General features: G+C 33.7%; 1 protein-coding gene across 1 annotated transcript in view; it reads right to left on the bottom strand.

Moving 5' to 3' along the window:
- The window catches only part of LOC136025966 (pescadillo homolog), a 47065-nt gene that overhangs the window by 7403 nt on the left and 25029 nt on the right, over positions 1–14633 (bottom strand). Inside the window, exon 7 of the mRNA XM_065702088.1 lies at positions 3947–4212. Within this exon, the coding sequence (XP_065558160.1) occupies positions 3947–4212 (266 nt within the window). The remainder of the gene's footprint in view (positions 1–3946; positions 4213–14633) is intronic.

Below are 14633 nucleotides of genomic sequence, written 5' to 3'. Positions count from 1 at the left end.
ATGTTAATGATGGTAATAACTGGTATTGTTAATACCAGGGAATTCCAAGTATGATACAACATTAGCTTTGTTTCTTTCCCTGAAATATAAGCTCCAAAGTTTTAAGTAGCCAACATTCTAATAGCATATAATGCTTAAATCATCACCTCCCCCTAATTTCTCTATAGCCATGGACAGTATGAGGTGACACTCTAGTAATGCATTAAAAAGGATACTAGAGAGTAGAACGTCTTTTGATGAGTTATACTCAGGAGATCTTCAGAGTGGCGTCAGAGGTATGAGTTGTCACCTCATGCACCAATCAGCACGAGAGGAACAACTTTAAAGTAAAGGAAAAGCTCGAGAAGCGTTTTGAACGTCACAACGAGAAAAACGTTTTCGGTCAACTCCTCCGTAGCTTCTCATGCCCATTTTAAGATAAGATTTTAATCTCAATCTTGCAAGTTAAATTCTCATTTTCAAGTCTTAAGCAACACAAAAAAAAAAACACATTTAAAATATTTACTTAATTTATTTTTAATTTGAATTTTTTTTATCTCGTATTAAATTGCGATTTATTAATGTTGTCATTGTTTGCAAGAGCAAGTGTTTGTTTTCTGATTTTTCTGTATTCCTTCCTTTCCTATGGTCAATTAAGTTAAATAATCTGCCACAAAAGAGAGACAGTGTTGTGACTCAAAATCATTTAGTTCTTTACACCGTCTGAATATTTAGAACAGTTGGATTTATTTTGCGGAATTATTTGTCTCTCGTGAAATAGCCTTTCCTTGTCTATATTGTCTCTCTAGGTCTAGCATATCCTTGTCTCTCATTTCATAGTCTGTCTGTCTAGCGTGTCCTTGTCTGTATGTTATCAGTTTCTTGTTATTATGTATTACCGATTTATTTTGTTTGTAGCAAACAAAAAATATTACTAATTGAGTTTTATTTATATGAGGCCAAGCCAAGCGGAAGAAATGAAGGGGTGTCGGCTGTCCACTAAAGCAAGAATATTCATTTATAATTCTTCTGCAAAATTACGGCTATAGATCTAAGTTCGTTTGTAATTTTGATGCAGCTTACAACGAATTTGGATAGCCAACATTTCTAGAAGCCAAAGTAGAGCTTTGAAATATTGCAATCTTTTTTTTATTACTGTCCTTCGAATTCCTTTTCCCAATAAATTTTCAAAATACATATTTCAACGTATTTTTTTATTTTATAATAAGAGGAAAATCAATCGATTTAAGTAGCAAATACCCATTTATTACTAACTAATAATAGTAAACATTAAAAAAAAAAAAATCATGATTTCTAGAAAGCATTCCAAGCAAGGAGGAGGAGGACTGATAAGAGAGAAAATCCAGTTAACAAATGCACAAACTTGCCTTTTTTAAGAAAAAATGAGCACAAATCGAAAGCATATTCGATAGGCAATAAATAGCAATGAATCGAAAGATTTTTACCAGGGAGGAGTATTTGTAGCATACCAAGTGACAACAAAAAAAGAATTTGGCACTGGACTTTACAGTCCGTGACGAAAGTGCTGATCTCCGTTTCATGGCCCTTCAGCCAGGAAGTACAAAGGGGGTTGGGGGCCGGTCATCCTGTGCTTTTGCACACCTTGCTGGTTTACCTTACTTATTTTTCTCTAGGTACCCATTTAGAGCTGAGTCAACTCTGGCTGCTTTTAAAATCACATCACTTACCCCCGTTCCAAACCAAATAACCAGCGACACAAGGACTCAAGCCCCTGTCACCACGGTCAAAGGATTCTAAGTCTAGCGTGCCAACCAATCGGCACGATTATGACTTAATGGTTTATATAAAACTTTCACAACAAAAATTATCAGCTACACCAGGACTCGATAACTCTAATACCCAAATTGCAATCCCCAATCAAGGAAGATATAGTCTGGTGAGGAAAAAATTTGTTCTTTTAAAACACATCAGTCAAAAAAGGTTATGGAGAGTATCCACGGCTATAATTTTATGCGATTAGCCTTTATTGTCTGATCCCAGTCCTTAATACAAACAAATATCAATAATTCTCCTAATCTAGCCAAAATTCCGAAGAGCTTTAAGGACGAAAAGAACATGAGCTATAACAATACACACACACACACACACATATATATATATATATATATATATATATATATATATATATATATATATATATATATATATATATATATATATATATATATATATATATATATATATATATATATATATATATATATTTATGAGCCTGGTCTTGGCTTCAAGAAAGAACAAGTCCATTTAATCTTTCGTTGTTGTTTATTTTGTGGTAGAATGGTACTACTGTTTCTGAAGCTATCTTTAAATAGAACAATAATAAAACAAACCATATTCAAAAATATACGAAAGCCTATTTCGAAGTAAGATACAAAGCTTTTTTATTTAAGACTGACCCAACTTTTTATCCTAAAAATTGACGAGACATGAAAATTCGAAATTTCGGCCCCCTCCTCCCCTACTCCCCTCGTCAAAAATCGCTTATGCTTAATAATAACTCTGTGTATGATTCCAATTCTAGTACATTCTTGGGTCATAACATCCTCCATTCAGCTTGTATCATCAGACTCCATCTTCGAGAATATTTTGAGTAAGTAGAACTACTTAGTTAAACAAATTCAGCCCTGAATTTCAAGTTACCGCCAATTAGCGTCAAATGCACTATGATTAATCCAAAATGTGAATTTTGTGCTAAAATGGAACTTAATAGGGAATTCTACTAAAACAGGGGGAATTTAGCCACTCTTTCCCAGTCACTTTGTTCTTTTACCCCGAGAGACTTTTCTTTGTAAACATAACACCGTCTTATTTAAAACTGAGAATTTCAGACATTAGCGGAAGTTCTTAATAGCATCAAACTGAGAGATATATACTGTCATTTGCTTCATCGCAGTTATAATATTCAAAATCTTCAGCAATCAATTTATATTGCTTAAAATGTGCTCTGATCTCAGAATTTGATATTTCCACTTTGGGAGTTCCCTGTAGTGCATCCTGCTTTGATTAAAGCTCACCAACAAAAGGGAACTAAAATTCTATCGTATTTTCAGTCAAATTTCTCAGTTAAACCAAAAATTCTTGACAGCTTTCAAGGACAGCAAGTCCCCAGGGAGAATTTGCTAATAGATCCTTGGTCCTGGAGATGGCCAGCCAATGCTGAGGCCCGCGAAAGGATTTTTAAGGTATCGTATCGCCTTAACGTACATCCTGCTTACTCCACTAACCAAAAAAGTATCATATTAAGAGCGTATAAAGCACAAGAGATGCGTCTTCCATCACCCAGTAACAAGGTACCGATCCTCTAATAAAGTAAAAACTCTTTAATTTAATACTTTTCACACCTTACCCGTTATCAGTATAAAACAAAACGAAAAACTAATTTCATCCTCCTACCAAATTACTTATGACAGAAACTGGACTAGTTCCTCTTTCTACCAATTGGAAAAATCCGGATAATATTCCTACCAAATTGTGTACTTTTTTAGTCTGAAAAGAAACACGTTTAATTATATCGCCAAAAAAATATAATTACCCTGATCTATACATAAAAGCTCTAGTGGTACTACTGCAAGGGAACAGCCCCCTGAGAAATAACGGTTTTGTTTATACAAGCTCAAAATCTGCTTTCATAATCGGTGACGAAACGGCGAACTTAGGGAAGAAACTATTGTAAAAACACTGTGCAACAACATTTGAGTGATTGTTAGATTCATAAACAATCAACAGCGCATTCATTTTAACTTTTTAACTAATATTGGTTTCCAATATACACTTATGCTCACCAGAACCCTGGTAGCAACTAGTGAAGAGATTTTCTTGATAAAGGTTTAAACAGCCTCAAAGGCCTCGCAACAAAGGTCATGTGCTTATGCTGAGCCCAAACAGGTAACCAAGACCCTATTAAAAAAAGGAGCTAAGTGGTTACCTGGACATAAATTGTTTTCCAATCATTCCTAGAGGTCTATCTACAATTTGATGGGTTACAGTTTCGTCATTTTCATCAAAAGTGGCACCTTCATATATATTTTTGTCCCAAGAAACTTGGCCGCCGCACGAACGAATTATAAATACAAGCGACTCTCTTGGAACTTCTCTATTTGCATAAAATTTCAAACCGTCGAATAAGTGCTGAAGTTGCTTTGTCAGTTCCATTTCTTTCTTCATTTCTTCAAGCTTTGCTGTGTCTCCATTCTGTAACGACCAATAATATTATGAAGGGGGTTTAATTCACATAACATAATATCATTTACATAACATTTTGTCCTTTACACAAGAAAACTCAAATTCAATCCTTTTCTGGCCATTCTTGAATTAAGTCACATGTCAACGAAAATATTTTAGCAGAGAACCGCTAAAAAATGTCTCATTTCTTTTGATAGCAACATTAAATCAAGAAGATTTTATTCTGAATAGGAAAAATAAGACCAATTGATTTTGGAACATTCACGGTCGCTCATGAGGCAATTTAGATTACACGATTAAATATAGACAAGAAAAAAAGAAGTAACTGCCTTTCCTGGCCTTCCAACCCATAGAATAGAAAAGTTTAAAATTCTTAATTCAAAAAAAAATTGAAGAATAGTAATTTATTTCACTCTTTATTGAAGCAGATTAGTTATTTTATACACTTTAGTTATTTATTTATTTTAGTTACTTAGCCATTTTATTCGATAATTTTCTCAAAAAATGTTTACAGATATGTAAATATTATTACAGATATATTACAGGTACTATTACAGATATGTAATAATAGGTGTACATGACAGATCTACAAAATTAGTATCTGCCAGCTATGCACAATAATGGCTAAACTTCGTCAAAGATAATTTGATTGGGAATTTCGATTGAGAAAAATTGCTGGTAGGATTATTACAAACTGTAAAATGATCAGGAATTCAAAAAATAAATTCAGAAATAAAAGAAAGTACGAAATTATTATTTTTTTTTTGTATTTTTGAACCTTGGTCTAGAACAAACATTTACTCAGCCGTCTAAACAAAACAAATAACCTCAAAAAAAATTTCAAAATAGAATAATAATAATTTATTTCACTCTCTCAAGAAGTACAATTATTTATTTTAGTGAATTAATTATTTTATTGAAGCATGATTAGTCATTTTATGTTATTTTATACACTTTAGTTATTTATTTATTTTAGTTACTTAGTCATTTTCTTTAACTACTTTCTCAAAAACTACAATTCGAGTTGAACGATATGTAATAATAGAGGTAAATGACAGACTTACAAAATTAATATCTGCCAGCTATACACAATAATGGCTAAACTTCGTCAGCGATAGTTTGATTGGGAATTTCGATTCAGAAAAAATTACAGAGTTCAATCAGAATAAAATCTAGTTCCATCAGACTGACATGCACTAAAGTTCCATTAATAGTTCTTCATTCCAAACATATTTCTTTAGAATGCATAAAAGAGGAAGAAGTTTCCTTGCGAAGTTTGTATTTGGTTTGTTGTTTTGATGAAGTTATTTTAGTTAATTTTATTTATGTTCTCAATCAATTTTTGCTTTTGATTTTAATCTATAATTTTTACAAACTGAAAAATGATCAGCATGAGGCAATAAAAAATAACGAAGTTACAGCTAATATACAACTACAACATTATTTCTATTCGTATTATTCTTCATTTAAGCCACTGACTGAAAAAATTAAAGAGGGGCCTAACTACTTACTAAGAGACGAATACAAGACAACTCATGTAGTTCGAACCAGATTTATGGTCTATTTGTGGCTACAATTAAAAATTATCAGCCACTGTGGCCCAATGTCCTTTTTTAATAAAACTTTCAACACATGGTTTAAATTTAGTAGCTTTATCTCTCTCGTGTGATTAGCTTCATTATATTTTTATTCATTTAAGCCACTGACTGAAAAAATGAAAGGAGGTGCCTAACTACTTACTAAGAAAGGAATACAAGACAACCCATGTAGTTCGAACCCGATTTATGGTCTGTCTGTGGCTACAACTAAAAATTATCAAGCCACTATGGCCCAATATCCCTTTTTAATAAAACTTTCAACACATGGTTTAAATTTAGAAGCTTTATCTCTCTGGTGTGATTAGCTTCATTATATTTTTATTCGTATTTTTCTTCATTTAAGCCACTGAGTAAAAAAATGAAAAAGAAGGGCCTAGCTACTTACTAAGAAAGGAATACAAGACAACCTATGCAGTTCGAACCAGATGCATGGTCTGTCTGTGGCCACAATTAAAAATTATCAAGCCACTGTGGCCCAACATCTTTTTTTAAAACAACTTACAACACTAATATCATCTTTCAACACATGGTTTAAATTTAGTAGCTTTATCTCTCTCGTGTGATTAGCTTCATTACATTTTTATTCGTATTTTTCTTCATTTAAGCCACTGAGTAAAAAAATGAAAAAGAGGGGCCTAACTACTTACTAAGAGAGGAATACAAGACAACTCATGTAGTTCGAACCACATATATGGTATGTCTGTGGCTACAATTAAAAATTATCAAGCCACTGTGGCCCAATATCCTTTTTAATACAACTTACAACACTAACAACACAAGGAATTAAGAGTTCCTCACTTAAAAAAAGCCTCTTTTCTCGCGACTTCCTTTCAGCATTCAACGTAAAGTTTTAAATAATTTTTCGATCATGTAGTGGCCGTACCAAAACGTACCGGCTCCTATTTTGTTGTCGGAACAACAGCAGAATAAAGAAATAATGGAGCAAATTCTATTATACCCTGTGAAGTAGATGGATGGATCAGGGATGTCCAATCTGTGGCAAGTCTGAGATTTTTGTGCGGCTTTATAGTTACTTTCACTCCAATTCGTGCTTTTCAGCAGAATTGCTGGAAATAAAAACAGTCTAAAATCTAAAAATATTTTACTTCACCTGATAATTTTTATTTATATTTACGCACTTAAAACAGCCTTAGTTATTTTCACTCCAAGTAGTACTTTAGAGCAGAATCGTTGAAAATGAAAAAAAAATCTAAAATTTAAAGATATTTTACTTTATCTCATAATTTTCTTTTATATTTATCCAGTACTTAAAACAGGTTGAGTTATTTTCACTCCAATTGGTACTTTTCAGCAGAATTGCTGAAAATGAAAAAGAAAATCTAAAAAAAATTTATATTTTACTTTATCTCATAATTTTCTTTTATATTTATCCCGTACTTAAAACAGGCTGAGTTATTTTCACTCCAATTGGTACTTTTCAGCAGAATTCCCAAAAATGAAAAAAAATCTAAAATTTTAACTATTATACTTCATCTGATATTTTTTTTTTTATATTTATCCCACACTAAAACTGCCTTAGCTATTTTCACTCCAATTAGTACTTTTCAGCAGAATCGTTGAAAATGAAATTTTTTTTTTTTTAAATATCTTACTTCATTTCATAATTTTTTTTTTATATATTTATCCTGTACTTAAAACAGCCTTAGTTATTTTCACTCGAATTAGTACTTTTCAGCAGAATCGCTGAAAATAAAAAAATCTAAAATTTAAAATCATTTTACTTCATCTCGTAATTTTCTTTTATATTTATCCCGTAGTTAAAACAGCTTTAGTTATTTTCACTCCAATTATTACTTTCCAGCATAATCTTTCATAATGAAAAAATGTAAAATTTGAAAATATTTTACTTCATAACTTTTTTTTTATATTTATCCCGCACTTAAAACAGCCTTCGTCAACCATAAACTATGAAACACTGTATAACACTAAAACAAGTTCAAAAATCTAACTGACTTTGTTTTGTAGAAATAAATTCTGTTTTCTTTCCGTATCTGTGTTATTTATTACAATTTTAAAGATGAAATCAATGGCTTTTAATTGTTTCTTTATGTACCCAATTCTTTTCAAATTTGATAGGTTCTACTCAATTATTTCAAGTGACAAAACAGCCCACTATAATAAGGAAAGTAAAACAGTTCAAAATAGGGATGATACCTTTTTATTGACAGTGAATAGATATAAAATTATTTAACTGGATATTTCGAATACATATACAGTGTTCATCATCAGCAGTAAAACCAAAAGACATGAATAAAAATAAACAATAAACTAATAAACTAATTACATATAGTTTATTGCTCTTATTTTTTTTCAATGCAACAGCCGAGGCAGGACCTTTTCAGTTCCGGCTCATTAGAATTATCTGACATATTGCGTGGACAGAGGTCATAGCTCTTAGGTGAGGTGATATTTACTTTATTTGACCTCAGTAAATGATCATAAATTGAGTTCAATCCAAATTCACGTCTATCTCTGTTTATGGAAATATTCTTGAATAGAATTTTTTAATTTCGATTGTTTCTCTGAAAGTTTGCTTTAAACCTTGGTCCTAAGAAATCAAAGAAACACTTTCAAACAAAATAAAATGATTTGGAAAATTAAAGATATGCTCCGAGAGGGCCGACGTGAAATCTTCAGGTTTGGTATTTTGCTTTAAAGACGATGAAATAGAATTATGATGTTGTAGCAATCTCGTTTTTAAATTCTGGTTAGTGCGTCCCACATAAGAGCTTCCACAAGAACATGGGATTTTATAAACCCCACTTTGTTGCTCTACGGAAGTCCGATCCTTTCCAGAATTTAAGAAACTAGCCAAAGTATTACTACCTCTTAAAGCTACCTTTAAGCCATTATTTTGTAAAATTCTTTTAAGTTTTTCACTCAAACCTGGAACATATGGTAGAGAACAAAAAATATCTTTCTTTTCTGTTGTTTCCAGAATATCGTCAGAACATTCTAGAAATTTTTTCCTTCTTTTCGAAAAAGTCTGGTCAATTAACCAACCCGGATAATGGTTACTTATTAAAATCTCTTTTAACAACAATAATTCCTCCTCAATGAATTTTTGAGAACAAATTCTAAAAATGCGGTCAGCTAAAGATATGATTAAACCAATTTTGCTTGGCGAGCATGACCGGAGAAAAACGACAAAAATCTGTTATTGTTAGTAGGTTTTCTGTAAATCTTAAAATCCAGACTATTTTCATTTTTTAAAAGAAGGACATCCAGAAAAGGAAGTTTATTATCCTCTTCTAATTCTATTGTAAATTTTAAATCCCCTCCCCAAAAATAGCCCAATAAAACCTTCTATTGCCTAGAATGCCATTCAGAAACCATCTGCGGAATAGAAGTAAAAAGAACAACAATTTTATCTCTACTCATTTACCTCATTTAAACCAGACATTGTAGAGTTAGATAAGGAGAGCCTTGGTTTATGGCCCCCGTGCATTTCGTGTAACCCATGAGGAAACTTTAGCAGTTCCCCCCTCTTATTTTTCCGACACCTTTATTTTTTCTTTATCCATCCAAATATGCGGTATTATAATAACAACTGGCTTTAATTTTGTCCAGTGGTGGCCCAGTGGGTTTGACCTTAGCTTGGTAATACGGGACCCAGAGATCGAATCATGCTGCAGGAATGCACTGCAGGGCCGATGCAGGGACCTTAGCAGTCAAGAAGCGTCGTTAATCCGATACAATACAACTGGCTTGGTACATTTTCCCCTGTTGCACGGCATATATGAGTTCTACAAACAATGTAGTTCGATTCTTTGTTGGCCTACAACCCTGGAATTCGGTACGGAACGCCTAAGACGGGTTAAGGATATTACGGCCAGCTTCTGGATTAAGAGAGTTTTGCAAAGCTTTTAATTGTTTTAAAAAGCAGAATTGTGGCAAAGAGTCCAACTTTAGCGTAAAGAGCGAGGGATTGCGGAGGGGACAATCCATTTCATATACGGAGTAATTTCTGTTCGTTTTAAGTTTTAATGTCGCTCCTTACTTTCAGTTAAAAAAACTAGTTTTTTTTTATGTAATTTCTGAACGTTTTTGAATTAATGCATGTTTGATTTTGACTCTCCACAAGTAAACTATTCAAATGAAATTTGCATATTAATTCCTTTTTTGGCTAAATGGCTTTCTCTTAGTTTTGATCATACGATTTTGAGAAATATGGGATGGGGAAGGAGGCCTAGTTGCCATGCAATTTTTCGGTTACATAAAAAGGCAACTATTAATTTTAATTTTAACAAATTTTTTTATTAGCAAAAAATATACGTAACTTTAGAATTAACTTACGTAACAAACTTTTATATTCTTTAATTTTTATTATGTATATGAGGGGGTTTGTACCCTCGTTAATACCTCCTTCTTTACACTAAATCGTAAGTTTTGTCCCATTTCTTTAAGAATGACCCCTGAATCAGAAAGGCCGTAGAATAAATAGTTGAAATTACTAAAAATACTTTAGCATAAAGAGCAAGGTATTTATCTCCTCCTAAATACCTCGCTCTTTATGCTAAAGTATTTTTAGAACCCCTCATATGCGTAATAATCTCTGTTCGTTTTAAGTTTCAATGCTACTTCTTCCTTTCATTTGAAAAAACGTTTTCATGTTTATTTTTCATTGTTTTCTTATAGTAATGCTAGAGAATCCTGCGCCCTTTTCATTGAATTTTTCTTCCCCCATGACAGATTCCTCCAAGGAAAGATCCTCCAACATAGCCCCCTCTCCTCAGCCCCACCCCCAAACAAAATAAAATCCCCCTGAAAACGTCTGTACACTTCCCAATAACCATTACTATATGTAAACACTGGTCAAAGTTTGTAACTTGCAGCCCCTCCCCAAGGGATTGTGGGGGAGTAAGTCATCTCCAAAGACATAGTTATTATGGTTTTCGACTATGCTGAACAAAATGGCTATCTCAAAATTTTGATCCGTTGACTTTGGGAAAAAAATGAGCGTGGGAGGGGGCCTAGATGCCCTCCAATTTTTTGGTCACTTAAAAAGGGCACTAGAACTTTTCATTTCCGTTAGAATGAGCCCTCTTGCGACATTCTAGGACTACTTGGTCGATACGATGACCAAAGAAGTTTTGTATTCTCATGTTTTTATTACATATATGAGGGGGTTCGCCCCCTCGTCAGTACCTCGCTCTTTACACTAAAGCTTAGATTTTGTCCCAATTCTTTAAGAATGACCCCTGAATCACCAAAGCCGTAAAATAAATAGTTGAAATTACTAAAAATACTTTAGCGTAAAGAGCGGGGTATTAGGAGGAGGTGAGCCCCTCATATGGGTAATAATTTCTGTTCGTTTTAAGTTTTAATGCTGCTCTTTACTTCCAGCTGAAAAACTTTTTCATATTTCTTTTTTCATTGCTTTTTTTTTTAAATAATGCTAGTAAATCCTGCGCTCCCTTCATGGAAATTTTCTTCTACCTTGACAAATTCCTCGATGGAAAACTCCCCTAGCCTATCCCCTATTCTCAACCCCTCCCCCCAACCAAAAAATCCTACTGAAAACGCCTACACAATTCCCAATAACCATTACTATATGTAACCACTGGTCAAATTTTGTAACTTGTAGCCCCTCCCCCAGGGACTATGGGGAAGTAAGTCATCCCAAAGACATAGTTTTTATGGTTTTCGACAATGTTGAACAAAATGGCTATCTCAAAATTCTGATCCGTTGACTTTAGGAAAAAATGAGTGTGGGAGGGGGCCTAGATGCCCTCCAATTTTTTTGGTCACTTAAAAAAGGGCACTAGAACTTTTCATTTCCGTTAGAATGAGCCCTCTTGCGACATTCTAGGACCACTTGGTCAATACGGTGACCCCTGGAAAAAAAAAATAAAAATAAAAAAAATAAATAAACACGCACCCGTGATTTGTCTTCTGGCAAAAAATACAAAATTCCACATTTTTGTAGATAGGAGCTTGAAACTTCTGCAGTAGGACTCTCTTATACGCTAAATCTGATGGTGTCATTTTCGTTAAGATTTTACGACTTTTAGGGGATGTTCCCCCTATTTTCTTAAATAAGGCAAATTTTCTCAGGCTCGTAACTTTTGATAGGTAAGACTAAACTTGATGAAACTTATATATTTAAAATCAGCATTAAAATGCGATTCTTTTGATGTAGCTATTGATATCAAAATTCAATTTTTTAGAAATTTGGTTACTATTGAGCCGGGTCGCTCCTCACTACAGTTCGTTACCACGAACTGTTTGATTTATATTTTCTTTTCTGCAGTTCAGTCGCGATAAAATTTTCGCCGCTCTTTCTGTGAGGAAGGGCTCACAACATAGAACACACAGTACAATTATAATGAGAAAACAAAATAATAATAGTAAATACTTAACATAGCACAAATTTCGAATATGACTTTAGTACTGAATTATTTATCATTACCTGATTGCAATATTATAACATCAAAACGATTAACAAATTTGATAGCAATATTTATTACGCCAAAGATTTTAATCGTCTGTAATCCAAAAATGTCTTGCACTTTATTTTAGCAGAAACAACTTCAGAAAGTATTTTATTTCTTGAGAAAATTAAACAATTGTCTTCTCATTTACCCGCAATAATGCACTTAACTTCTCTCTCTCTAAAAAAAAAAAAAAAAAAAAAAAAAAAAAAAAAAAAAAAAAAAAAAAAAAAAAAAATCATGATTCACGGCAGTAGCCATTCTATATAAATCAGGGTATCAGAAACAAAATTAACAAAACGTTGCTGTTACCATCAAAACTTTGCATGAAACCGACAAAGCTGACTGAAGCCAAGCAGAGATTAAGGATTTGGGGTTTTTTCCTATCTTGTCTCTCAGTTAGATATAAGAATTGGGTTTTTTTCTTCTCTTTTAGACATTCACCAGAGCATATCTGTGATTGTCGACATTCACCCCGGTGAGGGTTCAAATGCACAAGAATGTAATGAAATATTTAATCTTTCACTAACATATTTGGCAATTGTTGATATTTACCGGTGAAAGTTGATATTCACCATTCTTGAACTATCACAGTAACATATATATATATATATATCGTCCATAATGATTTTAGTCAATTTGGGAGTGCTACACCCCCCTCCCCAAAGCAACATTTCCAAATCAGTAAGAAGATAAGAGTCCCTCCAAACAATGGTACCATATTGTGGGTAATGCCGCATTGAAATTGGTCGAAGAGCTGCTGTGTTACACGAGCACAGTGAGGATGGATATTGTCATGAAATCGAATAACTTTGGAGGTCTACATACCTCTTCTTCTGTTTTAAATAGCTTTCTTTAGGCGCCTCAAAGTTTCACAATACCGATCTACGTTGATTGTTGGTCCTTCTTGCGTAAAATCTACAAGCAGTACACCTTTATGGTCCTATGCCGTTCGAAACCATCAGAACTCACTTCAAATCATTAACGGTGATATTTTATGAGGACAAAGCTTGAATAAACTTCTGACAACATCTTCCTTAGAAATGTTTACACTAGGAGTTGTCAAATCGCGTGTCAAAGATTTTGTTTTCTTAGCTAATATTTTACTAGCAACAGGCACTGCACTGAATTAGTTTGCTCAATTCTTAACCATGTAGGCTTATAGACTGTTTAATAGAGAACTCAAACAGAAGAGGACGTCACTCGGTAAACTTGCGCAAAACTCTAACTTAATATTCTTTGAGCTTTCTTAAGTGGGCGGAGACAATGATCGATCTAGAATCCGATTGGCTATTGATGATGAAGGTTATTGATGAGGACAGAACCTGACAAAGCTTGTTCACAGATATGACTCAGGGGTCACGGGGCCTCAAGGGTCACGGTGGTTATATAGGGAAGTAAACTCGACCGTCCATTGCTTTTGTCAAACAGTTCGTGGTAACGAACTGTAGTAAGGAGCGACCCGGCTCAATAGTAACTGAAACTATAAAAAATGGAATTTTGATACCAATAGTTACATCAAAAGAATGGCATTTTAATGCTGATTTTAAATTATATAAGTTTCATCAAGATTAGTCTTACCCATCAAAACTTACGAGCCTGAAAAAATTTGCCTCATTTTAGAAAATAGGAGGAAACACCCCCTAAAAGTCATACGATCTTAACGAAAATAACACCATCAGATTCAGCGGATCAGAGAATCTTACTGTAGAAGTTTCAAGCCCCTATCTACAAAAATGTGGAATTCCGCATTTTTTTTTTTTTTTGCCAGAAGACAAATCACGGATGCGTGTTTATTTGTTTTTTTTTTGTTTTTTTTTTGTTTTTTCCCCAGGGGTGATCGTATCGACTCAGTGGTCCTAGAATGTTGCGAAAGGGCTCATTCTAACGGAAATTAAAAGTTCTAGTGCCCTTTTTAAGTGACCCAAAAAATTGGAGGGCACCTAGGCCCCCTCCCATGCTCATTTTTTCCCCAAAGTCACCGGATCAAAATTCTGAGATAGCCATTTTATTCACCATAGTCGAAAAACCTAAGAACTATGTCTTTGGGGACGACTTACTCCCCGCAGTCCCCGTGGGAGGAGCTGCAAGTTACAAACTTTGACCTGTGTTTACATATTACTGGGAAGTGTACAGACGTTTTCAGGGGGATTTTTTTTGGTTTGGGGAGAAGAGTTGAGGGGGAGGGTTACAGGGGAGGATCTTTCCATGGAGGAACTTCTCATGGGGAAAGAGACTTTCAATGGAGGGGGCGCAGGGTTTTCTAGCATTATTTAAAAAAACAATGAAAAAATAAATACGAAAAGTTTTTTTCTACTGAAAGTAAGAAGCAGCATTAAAACTTAAAACGAACAGAAATTATTACGCATATGGGGGG

The sequence above is a fragment of the Artemia franciscana genome, chromosome 4 (genome assembly GCF_032884065.1).
Source record: "Artemia franciscana chromosome 4, ASM3288406v1, whole genome shotgun sequence".
Classification (NCBI taxonomy): Eukaryota; Metazoa; Arthropoda; class Branchiopoda; order Anostraca; family Artemiidae; genus Artemia; species Artemia franciscana.
This window is presented reverse-complemented; position numbering and strand designations above follow the sequence as displayed.